This window comes from Paramormyrops kingsleyae, chromosome 1 (genome assembly GCF_048594095.1).
Source record: "Paramormyrops kingsleyae isolate MSU_618 chromosome 1, PKINGS_0.4, whole genome shotgun sequence".
Lineage (NCBI taxonomy): Eukaryota > Metazoa > Chordata > Actinopteri > Osteoglossiformes > Mormyridae > Paramormyrops > Paramormyrops kingsleyae.
Window position 1 is genome coordinate 69,668,933 of NC_132797.1, and position 16,006 is coordinate 69,684,938.

The 16,006-nt window shown below is 39.9% G+C and overlaps 1 protein-coding gene across 4 annotated transcripts in view; it reads left to right on the top strand.

Annotated features, from left to right (window-relative positions):
* nalcn (sodium leak channel, non-selective) overlaps nucleotides 1-16,006 on the top strand; it is a 71,049-nt gene that overhangs the window by 19,261 nt on the left and 35,782 nt on the right. For all 4 annotated transcript variants that reach the window (XM_023814762.2, XM_023814614.2, XM_023814679.2 and 1 more), the window contains 3 exons: nucleotides 516-602; nucleotides 9,273-9,404; nucleotides 11,274-11,441. In XM_023814762.2, coding sequence (XP_023670530.2) covers nucleotides 516-602; nucleotides 9,273-9,404; nucleotides 11,274-11,441 — 387 coding nt within the window. The remainder of the gene's footprint in view (nucleotides 1-515; nucleotides 603-9,272; nucleotides 9,405-11,273; nucleotides 11,442-16,006) is intronic.

Here is a 16,006-nt window from a genome sequence, read left to right on the forward strand (position 1 = left end):
CTTTTAATTTGGAATTTAAATGACATATAACTGGTATATTGTTAACCTACAGAAATGCGTTTAACTCAAGATTGGACCTTAACACTAATGTTTAATTAGCAGCATGTTTCAGTATTGCAACACGTCCTAGTTTTACATATCTGTCTTCTGAATAGTCCCATGCAAAGAGAGAGGTGAGAGAGATGAATGCAACCAGACAAGGATTTGTAAGTGCCGTGCAGCGTGTTATGATACAGGAGACTCTTAAATCTATAAATGTAATATCTTATTACATATGAGCAACCTTAAAGTAATAATGTATCATAGAATTATGTTATCAGTAAGAATTATTATCATTATACCTACTGGAAAGCAGTGAAGTATGTGGTTTGAAACGCAGCCAGTGACATGGTCGCTATGTTAATCAGATGCTTGAACAATAAACTCGTATGTGGGTGTGGTTATCCTGGTGCTATAAATTGCTGAATGTGGAACATACACCAATAAGCCAAATGCGGTTCCCTCTCTGTCCTCAGATGTTCCATGAAGATGCCGCTGGCGGCTGGCAGCTTGTGGCTGTAGACGTCAACAAGCCCCATGGTCAAGCTCCAGCTTGCCTTCAGGTACAAACTCCCTGGGATCTTAAACATGCTGCCTGATTTAGCTGCACAATGTCCTGCAACACTTTACTGGCCCAACAAAAGTGATGGAGTGGGAAAGATGATTCGGTGGATTCTGATTAATTATTTCTGACTGACAGGTCATCTCTCTGCTTTGTCTGACAGTGTGGTTATGTTTTATATAGCATTCTAGTGTAATTTTATGTACTTTAATATAAATTACTGCTTTTGAAATATTCAAAGAAAACGTACTTTTGGGGATTTTTTGTCGGAATTTTTCCTTTGATACCTATAAAAGATGTATGGAAAGTTTCCTTAGAATTGGAGCATAATACAAGAATGTCATCTGATGCAAGTCATGTCGTTTTAATGAAGAGTCCAGCCTTTTTTGACCTGAGAGAGTGTGACACTTGTATGTTGATGTCTGACATTTCAATACATTTCTGGCCGCGGGTGAATTTAGACCCCATTCCAAAAAGAAAAGCTAGTCTTTTATGTGTGAGAAAAGAACACTTTGCTATGTATGACATGGTTCAATTACAGTCACTTATGGTGGAGCACAATGTACTTGAAGAAAATGACAGATTTCCACATTTTTATAACAACTTTCCAGATTATTTTTTTTTTGTTTAGAAGTGTTTCAGATATGATCTCACAATGCTGTTTATGTGATGTGTTGCTATTAAGGCTGATGCAATAACCAGAATTTTCCATTTCGGTATGTTTATCATCGGTAAGCTATTTCCGACCAATGGAATTGTGGCTGATGGCTGATTTCAGACACAAACTGGACACTGCTGTGCTGAAAAAGCACAGTAATGTAGCAGCTGTTTTCAACAACACTTATTTTTTTCCCATGTCCCTCTTGCACAATGTTCATGTTTATTTAAAAATCATTTTTCACACTGCCTCCTCTTCTTAAATAACACCGACTTAAGAGGATTTAACAGTTAAAATCAATTAGGGATAATAGCTTTCACCTGAATTAATTCGGTCAGTCTAATTTCAAGGAAAGAGCAGACGTCACGAATGTTTTCCACGCTCAGTGTAATTGTGTAATTAGCTGTCATACTGTATTGAAAGGGAAGCTGAAGCAGCCAACGAATAACTCCTCAAATACCAAAAACTATGTCCTCCACAGTTCATTAGATGGAAGCCTTTATAAGCACAAATAGGCTCAAGTCAATACTGAGGGACGCATCTATCAATCTGTCTACAAGTTAGTCTACCTAACATATGGGTTGTGGTGAGCCAGGAAGCACAGGGCACAAGGGCACAAGGGCACTGTGCATGGGCTGACAGTTCATTGCCGGGCACGAAGTCAAACACAGGCATTGACACATTCTGGGCAATTTAGAGCCAACAGTTTAACCAACTGCACGTGTAATGGTTCTGCAGTGACCATTATCAATAGTCACTAGGCACTTAGCAATTAGAATTGCATACCTGTAAAGAGTTAATCACAATTTAAATTTTACAAATGAGCTTTTTATGTAAGTAGCCAAAGGATGATGCCAGTAGACAGGTCTACATGTATCTTCAGACTTTGCACTCTCACAGAACTGATTGACCATTCCTTTGTGTATGACAGCTTGTGGTCTGTCTGAACGTATGACAGCAAATCCCTGTTGTCTTCATCAGAATTATGGTTAGATATTTCCTTGTCAGGTGGTTCTGGCCTTTTTTGATTTTGAGCTGTCTGACCCTGGGCTAAAGCCCTTTACTGGACAGCTGTGTAGTCCTGATGAGTAAGACAAAACCAAATATATACAATATATTATCATCTCAAATATTTTAAAACATTAATTACAGGTGGAGTAATTCCTACTGCAGTTATACGTGGGTTTGATATCATCTTGGGAATGTTACGTAGGTCTATGTGATTTCCACCGACAAGACTGTGGTCTTGATCAGTCTACTCTCAAAGTCATATCCATGATCTGAGTGTATTCTTTCAAGTGATCCATTGTGAACACATTTCCTTACGCAGGACTTTATCCACGTTAGTGGCCTTATGATCTTTTGGTGGGTATGCCTGTGCATGCAGCGCAAAATGATCAGTCACAACTATGACATTGGAAATGCTTTTGGTGTCTGGGTTTGTTGAAAAAAGTTGTACAGTCTATGTTTAAAGGGTCAGAGATTCAACGGTGAGGATCTCTGTGGAATGGCTTTCCTGGTGATACATCTTCTATGGTTTTTCATGCACTGTTTCAGAAGCCGATATAAGCCAGGGTGTCCAGATTCATTGTATTGTGACCTTAACGGTATTCAGTGGTATATTTCAGGTAAGATGCTGGGTGCTCTATCCATCCATCTATCCATCCATTATCTATACCTCTGTATCCATCTGGGTCACGGGGAAGCTGGAGCCAATCCCAGCACCATCGGGCGAAAGGCGGGGTACACCCTGGGCAGGCCGCCAGTCCACCACAGGGCCAACACAGACAAACAGCCATACACACTCACATTCACACCTATGGGCAATTTAGAGTAGCCAGTCGACCTACTGTAATCTGCATGTCTTTGGACTGTGTCTCTATTTATACTCTCTTAATAGTAAAACACCCTTATTACTAAATTGGCACTTTCTCTGTGCAAGAGAACAATTACACGATTGTTTCTCTTACTGAGGTAGGTCACCAGGTGGATCGAGATCTTTTCTGCTGACCTGCTCAAAATGACTAACGTCAAGGTATGTCGGAGAGGCATAGTCATCAGGAATATCTTCATGGGATATCCCTAACTGTTCCACAAGACTCACAGATGCTTGCCCTTATGGTGCTTATCTACTCTTCAAGTGTCTGTTTCTGGAGAACAAGTCAACATCAGTTTTGTGTCATAACCTGTGGCTTTGAACTTGGCCCTGCTCAGTGTGTTAGTGGTTTCTGTTCTGACTGTGAACTCTGAACCATAGAAATAATCACAAAATTTATTGGTGGCCCCCCCATTAAAGTGGGCAAAATTTTAAGAGGACTAGGCCCCTAGATTTTTCCGATATGCAATAAAGTCAGGCTATTGTTAAACTGTGTGTTTCTTTTGTTTCACAAATGATCAGATAAAGGGATCATATTATTGGCTGAAAAAATAGCTGAATTTGTAAATAAAGATTATAGGAGGGACCAAAATAGCAGCTGTAATGGCCTTTCGGGGGCATGGTTGTAAATTAGCCATAATTGCTCTCATTATTTAGTGGTGTTTTAAAAATAGGAAGAAGTGAGATTTTAAAAATAGGAAGACAATGACCGCAATTCGTGGTGCATCACAGTATATAAGCCAAGTCTTGGAGAACGATCTTGGTGTTCTGCCTCAGCTGGCCATTTAGAGGCAATCAGTTCTTTAAATGAGACACACACACACACATAAACACACACACAGGCACACACACACATACACACAGGTTTGTAATTATATCTTTGTGGGGACTCTCCATTCATTGTTATGGGGAAAACTCTAATCCCAAAATGACAACCTTAACCCCTACCCAGCCCTAACCTTAACCATAGGTAACCAAACTAAATACGAGACTTTTACCATTTTTACTTTTTTTATTGCATTCACAGATCTTTGTGGGGACCTGAAAATTTTATTTTCTTGATACTTATAAAATTTGTGTAAAATTTGTGCAACCTTTACGTCAAGAGATTTTAATGCTCTTCATTATATTATATTTTTGGCTTTTTTTCCATAGCTGTGCTACATGAATACAAATTAGATTTTTTTTTCATTCTTTATCACAACTATGTATGTAATGCAGTGATAGTGAAATGGTGATGATTTTTCTTGTTGAAACTTAAAACTCCACCCAAAAATATTTTTAACATGGCTACTATAAAATGTACATTTCTGCCTTAATTGACTTTGCTGAATTGTTTTATTATTGTATTACTGATTTATTTGACACTGTTTCTTCTGTGAAAATGACCTTGACTTTCAGTCTAGACAGAATCCTCGATATGACGCATCATCCACAGCACACTGTCTCATTGCTGTATGTTTTTTTCCTGTCTAAAATAATCATTACCAGTGAACCAATCATTGTTTCGGATACAACACATTCATATTCAGCAGGGGTTAAGGATAGTCTGCTGCCAAATGAGGGAAGACGGAACAGAGAACAGGGAATCACAGTGCTGAGCAGGTAGAGGAAGGTCATATTTAATTAATTGCACAGTCCTGTGCATTGCATGATTCATCCTTCACATTAACAGATTTGATAGGCAAAAGGACTTTTTTGGAGGATTTCATCTTCTGTTATGTCCGTAATATTTCTGGAGTTTCTTTTGCATTTAAAAAAGCACTATGCAATGTTTGAAAGTATGAATTTGGAAGAATCCTATTCCTGTACTCTTTTTAAGAATGAGGTATTGTGTTGCTTTTCCAGAATTGGTGACACAGAGTATCAGATTTGGATCCTTGCATTGTATAATATAATTTCTTAATATTATGGTATAATTTCTCAGTGAAAACAGATGAACCAGCTTATAAATTGTTCAAAAATATCTGGAAGCTCCAGGAGATAGAAAAGTATACATTTTGTATTTGATTAAATTTGTATCTATGTTTTTCACTGAACTCAACTGATAGTAGTCTTTTGGAAAATTAACGCATTCTAATTCACTACTGATCTGAACACAATATACTGTGTTAATTCATGTTGTCATTGACCAATAGAAGTCACTCTAGATGACTGTATGTTTGTTCCATCTCAGGGTTTTGTGGTCCTCCTTCTTGTGGCAAGTTTAAGATGGCGCACAGTGTCTTTTGAACTGGGTTCAGCACAGATTGAGTAGGAAGGAATATGCTGGTGACCCTGAGGATGGTTACATGCATCATTCCTACAGAAGACCCCAAAAAGACAGGGGTTTCATCCTTGTTATTGCAGTAATTGGATGACTGAAGTTTTTTTGGCTTCTCCATCTCTCCACCACCATCTGTTGGTGTGGGCCTCCAAACAGCGTTACTGAAATAGCGAGCTCTAAGAGGGAAGATGGGGAGACATTACTGTCGTTTCGCGTAGGAGTGAGCACGCTTACTGCACTTCAACATAATCAAATCACAATGTTGTGTTCAAATAGAGAGGTATTCTATGTCTGCCTGGAGGGTTTGCAGTTGCTCCCAGACCACCTGAGTGATGAAATTCCTCAAGTAGGTTCCGGTATTGCTACTTTAAGACACATCTGCAAAACCCCTGAAGGAGAGCCTTCTGAGGGGCACCCTCGTAAGTCGATTTTTCACAGCTATGTCTTTGAAGGCGTCGCCGTCAATTCCATAATGAGTGTTGCAGTGGCATTGTAGAGTGTTTTCAGTACGTTTATGTAACAAGTGGGAGCTTTTTTGCAAGTACTATCCAAAACGATTAAATCATTATGTTATCATTGGTTTATTATAAACTGAAGTACTTTTCAAAATGCATTCATACAAAAGTAATACTGTTCCTCTATGAGAAACTTTATTAGGGCAATACGTTGCCCCATCGTAAAGAACTATATTCCATTTGTGAGTGAAGTATGACTGTCCCTGTGCTTGTTCAGGACTTTTCAGTAGGTGATTCTCCAGAGTCGGAGTAGGCCCCCTTCCTAAGTTAAGGAGGTTTCTCTATCCACAGCTACATACTATAGCTCCTCCAATCTGGAGTATCCTGGGTGTATGAGCAGCACTGCAAAGGTTGGGGTGGCTGGTGGCTCCCACTACATTAGAGACACAAAGGTGACATAAGAGGACTTCGATGTTAGTAACAGTGCAGGGGACGGACAAAAATCGGGGTGACGGGGAAGAGGCCAATGCAGGGGGGGGGGGGGCTTGGGGGATTAATAGTGCAGCAGCTTGATGGGGGCTGCAGCTAGGGTAGTTATTTGTCTCCAGTCCAGAGACACTGGGGAGGGTCTTTGTCGCCATGAGGTTACTGTCTGTCCCCAACAATGTTCCTGAAATCCCCGCCTGCGCCCCCCATCCAGGGGGATGACGCCTGTCCCCCGTCCACCTGCCATTTAAGCCCTCAATTCTCGCTATATTGATTTTATGCTTTTTCATACTTTTTCACCCTTTCATACTTTTTCTTACTAATGACCTATGGATGCCCTGGCACAGGAGAGGAGAGAATATCAAAAAATACGCTGCTAATTGGGCGTGTGAATAATAGCGTATGTGAAATACATAAAAAATGTCAAGACACGTCAGACTAAAAAGCGGCTGGCATGTCTCAGACTCCAGAGGGTTAACTCTGACCTGAGATAAAGAGGACTATCCTAAAAGCATCACTCATTCTGTTCGGCTCCTTTGTGTAAGCTGTCTAGATTACCCTCACTGCCTATGACGACACTCACAAACAGGGTCATACTCAGGGTAATTCCAAACTGGACTTGCTTAGGTTGCAACCCTTAGGATATCACCATCTTCTGGGAGTTTATGATTCTTTTCCATTCATGTTGTACTGAAAGTTCTAGTTTTAGATAGTGTAGCTTTGTTGCTCTTTATCCCAGCTGTTTTTATTGTTATTACTGTTAATATGAATTTTTCACATGAGTTTCTGTGATTATTATCATGTTCGTTCACGATAAGGCAGTGGGTGCTCCAGACGCATGTTTGGCTGTAGATTTCTCCCCCCAGAAGTTGGTAGTTTCAAAGCTCTGTGTGGCACAGGCCCTTGGCAGCCTGTGGCAGAAGCAGCTTCCCCCTCATGCTGGGTCCTCTGCTTGCTTGCTTCTCCATGTGGCAGAGAGTGGCAGGTTTAGGTTTAAAAAACACCTGGAGGCAGCTACTGGTATTTGGATGCTATGCTTAAGAGATAAGAAACCTGTGAAATGAGGTTATATGCAGAGTCACAGTTCACCATTACTGTATTTCTGTTTCAATATTTGAGTGCTTTGGAATAAATATATATATATAAATATATTGTTTGTTTTTTGCATTTCTGCATTGTAATGTTCATCAGAGTCATCCCTGTGTGTGTGTGTGTGGGGGGGGGGGGGGTTCATATCTATTACATTATCGGGACATTTATTGTGGGGACCACAATAAATTCTTATTCTTATTATTAGTCGTTTTCTTATCACTGCTATTATGTACTGCAACTTGCATACAAGTCTTAATTGCATATATTATCGGACTCTGAATAAGAATTTGTACTTTAACATCTTTGTCTGTATCTACAGTACATCAGATTTAGTGCTGCAGAGGTAATTCAGTCTTTTGTGTCAATGACGTATAGTCTGAATTTGACCAAGTGAACAGAGTGAATAGATATGTAAAGGAGAATTAAAATAATTTAAATAAATTAAAAAAATACATTTTGGTAATTGCACTCTTGTAATACATTTATAACATAGGTTTCCTAACATTTATATTACATGGCAGAAGACTAATTAAAATTAGAGCTCTTGTAGTACGCGTCACCATAAAAAAATCTATTATGGTATAAATTGTTCTATTTTAAACTGTGACATTCTGATGCAGTGTGTATTAAGCATTGATTATCTGAGTGGCAGCTACGCAGCTGGACCGCTGCCAGCTCAGCCTCCACATCATCCAACAAGGTTAGCTTCAGATGAGGCTGAGATTGCTGCATTTGGCAAGAATCAGAGCGTAAGGGCATCAATGTGTGCAGTCAGGCTTGATCAATCCTCTTTGTGATTAATAGCCTCCATTATGAACCTATGGATAATTAGAGTTTGGCTTCAATACAATCTTCACTGAAAAAAATTAATAATGGCTCAGATCTCTGAGTCACAGATTTGCCTGAATAATGATAGAATTTGTGGTTATTTATATATTGCTAGTGTGAATTACTTAGCTTTTTAAACATGTAAAATGTTTACATTTAAACAAATTATGTTAATAGTTGTTTTTGTCTGTTTTAAGCTATTTACATTTTTATACACATTACAACACTGTAATGACCTGGGTGAGCTACAAGATCATAGAGATCTTTGAGCATATACGCATAGCCCCTTCATTTGCAAATTGGTTGGTTGAAGCATCCAACACCTGTTCTTTTTACGTGCGATTTACATTTATTTATTTAGCAGACATATTTCTCAAAGGTAGCAAACAAGAGAGTAACAAGTAGACAGCTGTAATGGAGGAAATTAGGCAGTAGTGCAGCTAGGCTGATCTTCCACTAAATGACCAGAAACAAATGAGTTAGCATTGGCAAGAGTTATACAATACACTGCAAAAATCATTGCAGGAAACCCTACAAGGGACCAGCTATGTGAATGCTGGTAAGGACACAGCAGGCTAGCATGTGACCTGCGTCTGGAAAAGATGGGTTCTAGAGGATTGAGAAAAAGGAATCTGATGACCAGACCTGGACAGATAGCTTGCTCTACTTTTGAGGAACCACACATGAGAAATGTGGAGAGTTAGACACGTTTTCATGGGGCAGAGGGCATTCTGGGAAATTTTGGCTTGCTGACTGAAGAGGGCAGGGTGGGACGTAGCGTGAAGTTCTTTTACTGCGGTATTTTTTTGGTGCGTTTTGCTGTTTAAAACTTTACATTGTCTGTGTTTATAATGAGCTGGGTTACTGTAAGACTATGTTCCAATAGATTTGTTTTTGAAGTGGAACGATTTTCCATTCTGGAAGTCAATATCTTTTGTATAATTTGCAGAATGATTAAATTAAACTTGTGATCACCTGCCTAATGTTTGTTTATTTTTTCCTGATTATAGCAACTTATGCGGTCCTCTATATTCCACATGTTCATCTTGAGCATGGTGGCAGTGGATGTGATTGTTGCGGCCAGCAATCATTACAAGGGTGAAAATGAACGACGCCACTATGACGAATTCTACCTGGCAGAGGTAGGTGATGTGTGTCACTGGTGGGAAAAAAGAAATTGAAGATTAAGGTTTTGTATGACTGAGAAAACTGCATCCGTAGATGCAGATTCTCTGGGATTCTCTTTCCCAGAGAATCAGCCAATACATATCTCAATGAGCGTGTCTTTTTGATAAATGCAATTACAATTAAACGCTTAGGCATCATTTAAGATATATGGTGCTGATGGGACTTAAAACCAAAAATGTTTTTCTTTTTATACCTTTTTGCTGTTTCCAGTAACAAGAAATTAAGTGCATTTGATCAAACAGTTTCAGTTTGGATAGTTATTCTTTATATATTGCTGTGTTTTAATCCCAGTTTTTAATAAATCCATCCATCCATCCAGTTCTGGTCAGGGTTGCTGGAGGTGGGGGTTGAAATCTAAAGTCAAAGTCAACTTCATTGTCCTCTCAGCCATGTACAAGTATACAGTGAGACGAGACAACCTGCCTCCAGTTTATACAGTTTACAATAATAAAGGCACCTTACAAATAAAAAGAAACATGTAGATAATTGTAACAAAGACTCTAAACTAAAATTTAAGAAAAATATGCACAGAGCACAAGGCTGGGGGATTGCCAGTCCGTCACCGTCCATCACAAATTATTACACTGCAGGGATTTTTTAGAGGCTGCGTGTCGTAGCTGCATGTGTTTGGACTGTGGAATGGAGCCTGTGGACCCAGAGGATGTCTGCATAACTGGGGGAGAACAGGCAAACTCCACGTAGGCGGGGGGGTGGGGGGGGGGGGACCTCCCAGCTTTGACTTATGATCCCCTTGTGCCACCCATATTTTAGCAAAATGTCAGTAAAGATATCTAACTTTCTAACCCTACTAATGTTGTCGACTTTAAAATGGTGTGAATCGGATGCTTAAATTTTCATACCGAAAGATACATTGTCTTTTTTTATTTACTAATATCATTTACATTAAAAACGTCTTCGACTGCTTGGCTGCCTGTAGCGTTCAACAGACCCTCCCAAACAGAATGAAAGGCTGTGTCTATGTAGTGTCATGAATTTAAATCTAGGATGCAAGACCGGTGTCAGATTCTATTAGTCATAAGGCAGGTGCTGATAATCTGTCTGAGCCCCTCCCCTGTCCTGCTTGGGAGAGTTTTATTTCAGCCATGTCTGTCTTGCTTCATCTGTGAACAGCAGTATGCAGGTGGTGACATGCAAGAGGCGAGCAGGAGGGTGTAACACCACCCCCCCCCCACTCGCAGCTGAATTTCGGAGATAAGCAGACAAAAGCCACAGAGAATACGTCCTGTTTATGTATTTGTTTATTTGTGTGCTTATTCATTCGTTTCTTCATTTGTGCCAGGGGGCTAAATGAAGAGGGCGTCTGTTTTTGTTTTTTAAACATCTTTTGTCAGCTTATACACTTTCCTTCTCCAGTCCAAAGATATGCAGCCGGACTAACTGATGTCTCTAAATTGCCCATCAGAATATGATTGCGTGTTTATGTGCATTTTACCCTGCAGTGGATTAGCATTCCGTCCAGGGTGTATCCCAATCTTGTGTCCTACTCTGCCTGTGATTCTCTTGACCATGCCCCACATAATACACGTGATGAATCCTTCTGTTGAATTAAAACAGAATTACGAAAAATGGGAAAAGGGAAAGCCCTTGGAGGACGGTCATTAAATCGATTCATCCATTCATCGTCCATAACCACTTATTCAATGCATGCTTAGTACTTGGATAATTCTATTACCCCCCATTTCAAAATTTGTCATGGTATTTTTAACTGTGATATATTATAATACTTCATATACATTGTGTGTGATAGCTATGCACTGACGGGCGACATGAAGAATGACTCTCTTCACCCTCTTCTCATCTAGGTGGCCTTCACCGTTCTCTTTGACCTGGAGGCTCTCCTGAAGATCTGGTGTCTTGGGTTTACAGGATACATTACCTCCTCTCTTCACAAATTTGAGTCTCTGCTGGTTGTGGGAACAACACTTCACATCTACCCCGACCTCTACCATTCCCAGTTCACCTACTTCCAGGTAATTTCTCCTCAATATGTGTTTTTGTGTCTTATTTCTTCTTCTTTTTTTTTTTTTTTTTTTACTCCAAACAGTATTTTGATCAAACGTCTGACTGAGTGTAGTCTGCTGATGTAAAGTAGTTGTTGTTTTCTCTCCTTCTAAAGGTATTGCTAAGATATTACTTGGCATGGCCTTTGAAATATATGTTGAAATTAAAAGCTGCAGCTCATCTTATTGATTCTAACTGAAGTTCAATCCTTTGCCTTTACACTGATGTGGAGCGAAAGCCGACCTTGTGGTTGGGATCTGCTATACTTGGATGAACAACAGATAATTCTATTAGATTAGCATCTTTGCTAAAGCTTGGTGTGCGTGGTTCTTTCTGAGTCAATAATAATTATTTCTGATGTTTCTAGTAATAATAATTTTTACATTGCTTAGCACACCAGCAATTCAGTGACTTTTTAAAATAAATGACATGGTTAAAATATTTCAATTTATTTATATAGCGCCTTTCACAACTGAGTTGCCCAAGGTGCTTTACATGGGTGTGTTGTGATGCATTGAAACATTGTCACGAGAGAGTAATACAGAAATAGGGAAAAGGAAAGATAAAGGAATTAAATACAAAAATAAAGCCAGATGACAGCAGAGGAGAGGAACCAAAAACTCCCAAGTAAGGAGCAAAAATACTTCTAAGGGTCCAAGGTCAACTGGCTAACCCTAACCCTAACCCTAACCCGGGTTTAATCGATGTCTAAGATGCTACATTAGTGTTATTATTGGCTGGTTTACTCTGAGCGTGAATGTTTTGATATAAATGTAACACAAAAACACCATCATGTGGCAAATGTGGACAATCAAATTCCTGCAGGAGTGAAACATCACATGTGAAGTCGATATAATATGGGGTCCGACTTCGCATAAAAGTCACACTAAGTAAGCAAGTGACAGTCATGCTATGAGTTTTCTCTTGGTGGGATACCTATGAGTCAAGCTGAATGGAAAAAAAAACAATTGTTCCTTGACTGAAAAAAAACAACAGGCCTGAGAGACAGTACCCCCCCCCCCCCTCGAAAATAGATACCCTCCCAGTGTCAGTAGCAGATACTTGCAGTGGAGACAATGGCAAAGACAGTATTTCAATATTTCGAGCGACAGTAAGCCATTACCATACATTACCCAGAAAGCCATGTGGACAATCACACCAGAACAAACGTTGACATACGTTTAGAAGACAGGCCTCTTCTGTCAGAAGGCACTCAGCATGCTACTGTGGAAGAGCTAAGGAATCCTCAAAATAGGATTGCTGCATGTGATTTGTCTGGATCAAGGTCACTTGGATGCCCAACTGCTGATGCTGCCGTGTGGAAAGAAAATCCAAAATGCAAAGAATCATGAAATATATGGAGCAGGAACCATGGAAAGTGGCATGTGGAGAAAATGGAAGTGGATCGCTTAAATATCTTAGGCATTAGTCAAAAATAGATTGGCTAGGACACTGGATGGATCACATCCCAATAGAAATATGGAATACAGAAGAAGAATGAATGAAACTGCTGAAGAAATTATGCCAAAACATATGAAAACAACACTGTAGCCTACAGTTTATACCACAAACCAATGACAGAATACCTGACGGAATATGTAAGGAAATCATACAGTTTTTCCCATATCACATATCAGAATATGCTACACATTACTCAACACAGAGCAGAGCCCTGATAGAATGAGAATTCCCTGATGTGAAGGCTGGATTCAAAGGCCATAGATGAGGAACAAGAAACATTTTTACTGACTGCCGACGAATAATATAAGGTACATTTAATTTATAAGAACAACGCCTTCGGTCATGTTGACCGTGCCAAACCATGGTACTCCAGGGAATCTTACTGACCATGTAAAGAATCTCTGCAGTCAACAAGAATCCGCAGTCAGAACAGAATATGAAAGAACTGACTACTTCCGGATGCATACAATTACCATATCTATTCAACTTGTACACAGAACATAATGAGAAATGTTGGGAGAACCGGAAAAAGATAAGAAACTGTTCCAAAGCCTCTGGGCTGTGCTTCAATTTGTATAATAAAAGGAAGAGAAAACTTGGGTGACATTAATAGTTCTATACAGAGAACCTAATGAATGACACAGATCTTTGAAGGAACATGCTGGCTCTTAACAATTCTGAATAAAGTGGTGATAGTATTTTATTATAATTTTATTTTTTTATTCACTCCACCCTAACGGAACAAACCCAGATATTGCACCTCCCTCCTACAGTACCTGCACAGAGATAGGCTGCAGCATAGCAATCGTGGAAAGGGGGGAGTGCATACTATCAATTACTGAAATGTTGCAGGTGCCTTCTGTAAACCACCGGCAATAATTGTGAAGTTGGGTTAATCTGAACAGTGTAGAATAGGCTGATTTTTTTCCCTTGGACTCAGGTTGGTATCTAGCCACCATACTTGCACCATGAAATGGAGAAAAGCACATGTTGAAACTCCTGGTAAATTGGGTTAAATTTAGCTGGGTACTACAAGGGATTGGAATAAAATTTGTCGCTTTAGAAGTCCCAGTCCCAGGTCTTCGCCGACCGATTCTGGCAGCATGAATAACACAGGTGCTACATCTTTGCAAGGGGAATGGGGTAAACCAGGGGCAAGTATTCCTTTGCTTGGAGTCAGGGGTGGACTGGCAATGAGAAGCAGCCCAAGAATGTGGCATTTCCTGGGGAGACGGGGGGGGCTGGTAGGTTCCCTTGGTTTGTTGCAGAGGGCGATCAGCAGGTTGGCCACCAATGAAATGAAGCATCATCCATTAATCATCTGCGTATGATCCAGGAAACACACTGAGATCGAATTCTTTCATTTCTAACATTCTGTTATTTGCATGTAACAGTAAACCTGTAGTTAATAGTTTGTCATTGTTTTGTCATTCATGGCGGAAAGATATTGTGTATATGAATCATTTCCAGGTGTCACATAACTCTCCAAAATACCTCAAAGCAACGTTTTCCTGCTCTGTAGTCTGGAAACCTGAATACGTCCCTGTTTTTTCTAAAGTGGAAGAACCTTTTCAAGTGGCTTTTCAAGTAGGTTTTCTAACCAGTGGGTTATGATGAGTCACGTAAAATATTTTATAAAAACCTTTTGTGTAGCAGAAAGGGACTGCTCGGCAATATAGCATATTTAATAAAGACGATTCTGGGATGCCTTCCAGTGCGAGATGTGTGATGACAGATATCAGCTTTTGACTCTTCAAGTGGAAAATCATCTAAAAGAACTAGGATGGATTTAGTTGGTTCCTGCAGCCACAAATCCCTAGTCTCTGCTCCTTTAAGGCATGGGAAGGGTTTGAGGATTCAGATTATGGGACCTCTTGCAGAAATGCTATAACCCAAATGCCATTCAGTTGTAAGGACAGGGGAGTATAGTTACAGGCATCCTTCCGTAGTCAGGGCAAGGAATTTTCCATCCCTGCTTAATATTTTCTTAATTTAACAGGGAAGGGGTTGACGAACTGCAGCCGCCTTGACATTTTTTGCTTCATGTAAATAAAATGGACTAATTGGATCTAGTATAATCATTGTGGACACACCAATTCCAAAGTCATTTATTCATATCTTCAGCCTCGTCTCAAATCAGGTTTTGGTATTTGTGGGACTATTTACATACACAATTCAACAAAACCCTGTCTGTGAGGTCTTGTCATTTACCATTACTGTATCTCATTGGCCACTATTTGAGCTTCTCCATCTAAAAGGGGTAACAAGTGGAAGACCCATTCCATTGGTGGCCACTGACACTGACAGTGAACACTTCTATGATAGACACATGAAGAGTGAACGAGCAGCTCTCGAACAGCAGATCTACCTTCCATTTAGGGCTTCTGAGAAGCACGAGTCTTTTATTGGTGTTTCTGGAAGTGATGATGGACTGCTGTTTCTCCTTTTGCATGACTGACATATTTGAGGACCCTGGCCAGTGGAAAACACTCCATGTTTTTTGCTATGTACAGTTTATCCCAGATTTTCGGCACCAGTTGTGCAGCAGTTTCTGTTTGTGATAAATTAAGTGGGTTTTTTATATAGGGAAAAGCAATTCAAACTTTTTCGAGGTTAAAAGAGACTTTTAGAGACTTTAAGGTCAGAATGGGCAGAGCACAGAAGGAATAAAAAGGAAAACAAAAAGGTGAAAAGGGATATGAGAGCTGTGTGAATCGAGTTATGATGGGACTTCATTTAGGTTGCTAGAGGCGCAGAAAAGCAGAACGTCTTAATTTTCACATATGGTGGAGAACGAGGAACAGATGGAACTAATCATGAGGCAAACCATAGTCATCTGACTCCCTCTGGAGAAATGCCTCGCCGGTCACAGAACTGTATGGTAGGCAGTGGATGAAGGCTTTCCGAAAATAAATGCCTCAGTCTTGAGCCTTTCTCGAGAAGAAGCACAAGGCAGGGGAACACCACAGGCAGGATGTCCGTTCATCGTAGGGCACACACACTCATTTGTGGATGCTACACTGTTTAATACTGCATTTGATGATGATGATGATGATGATGATGATGATGAAGA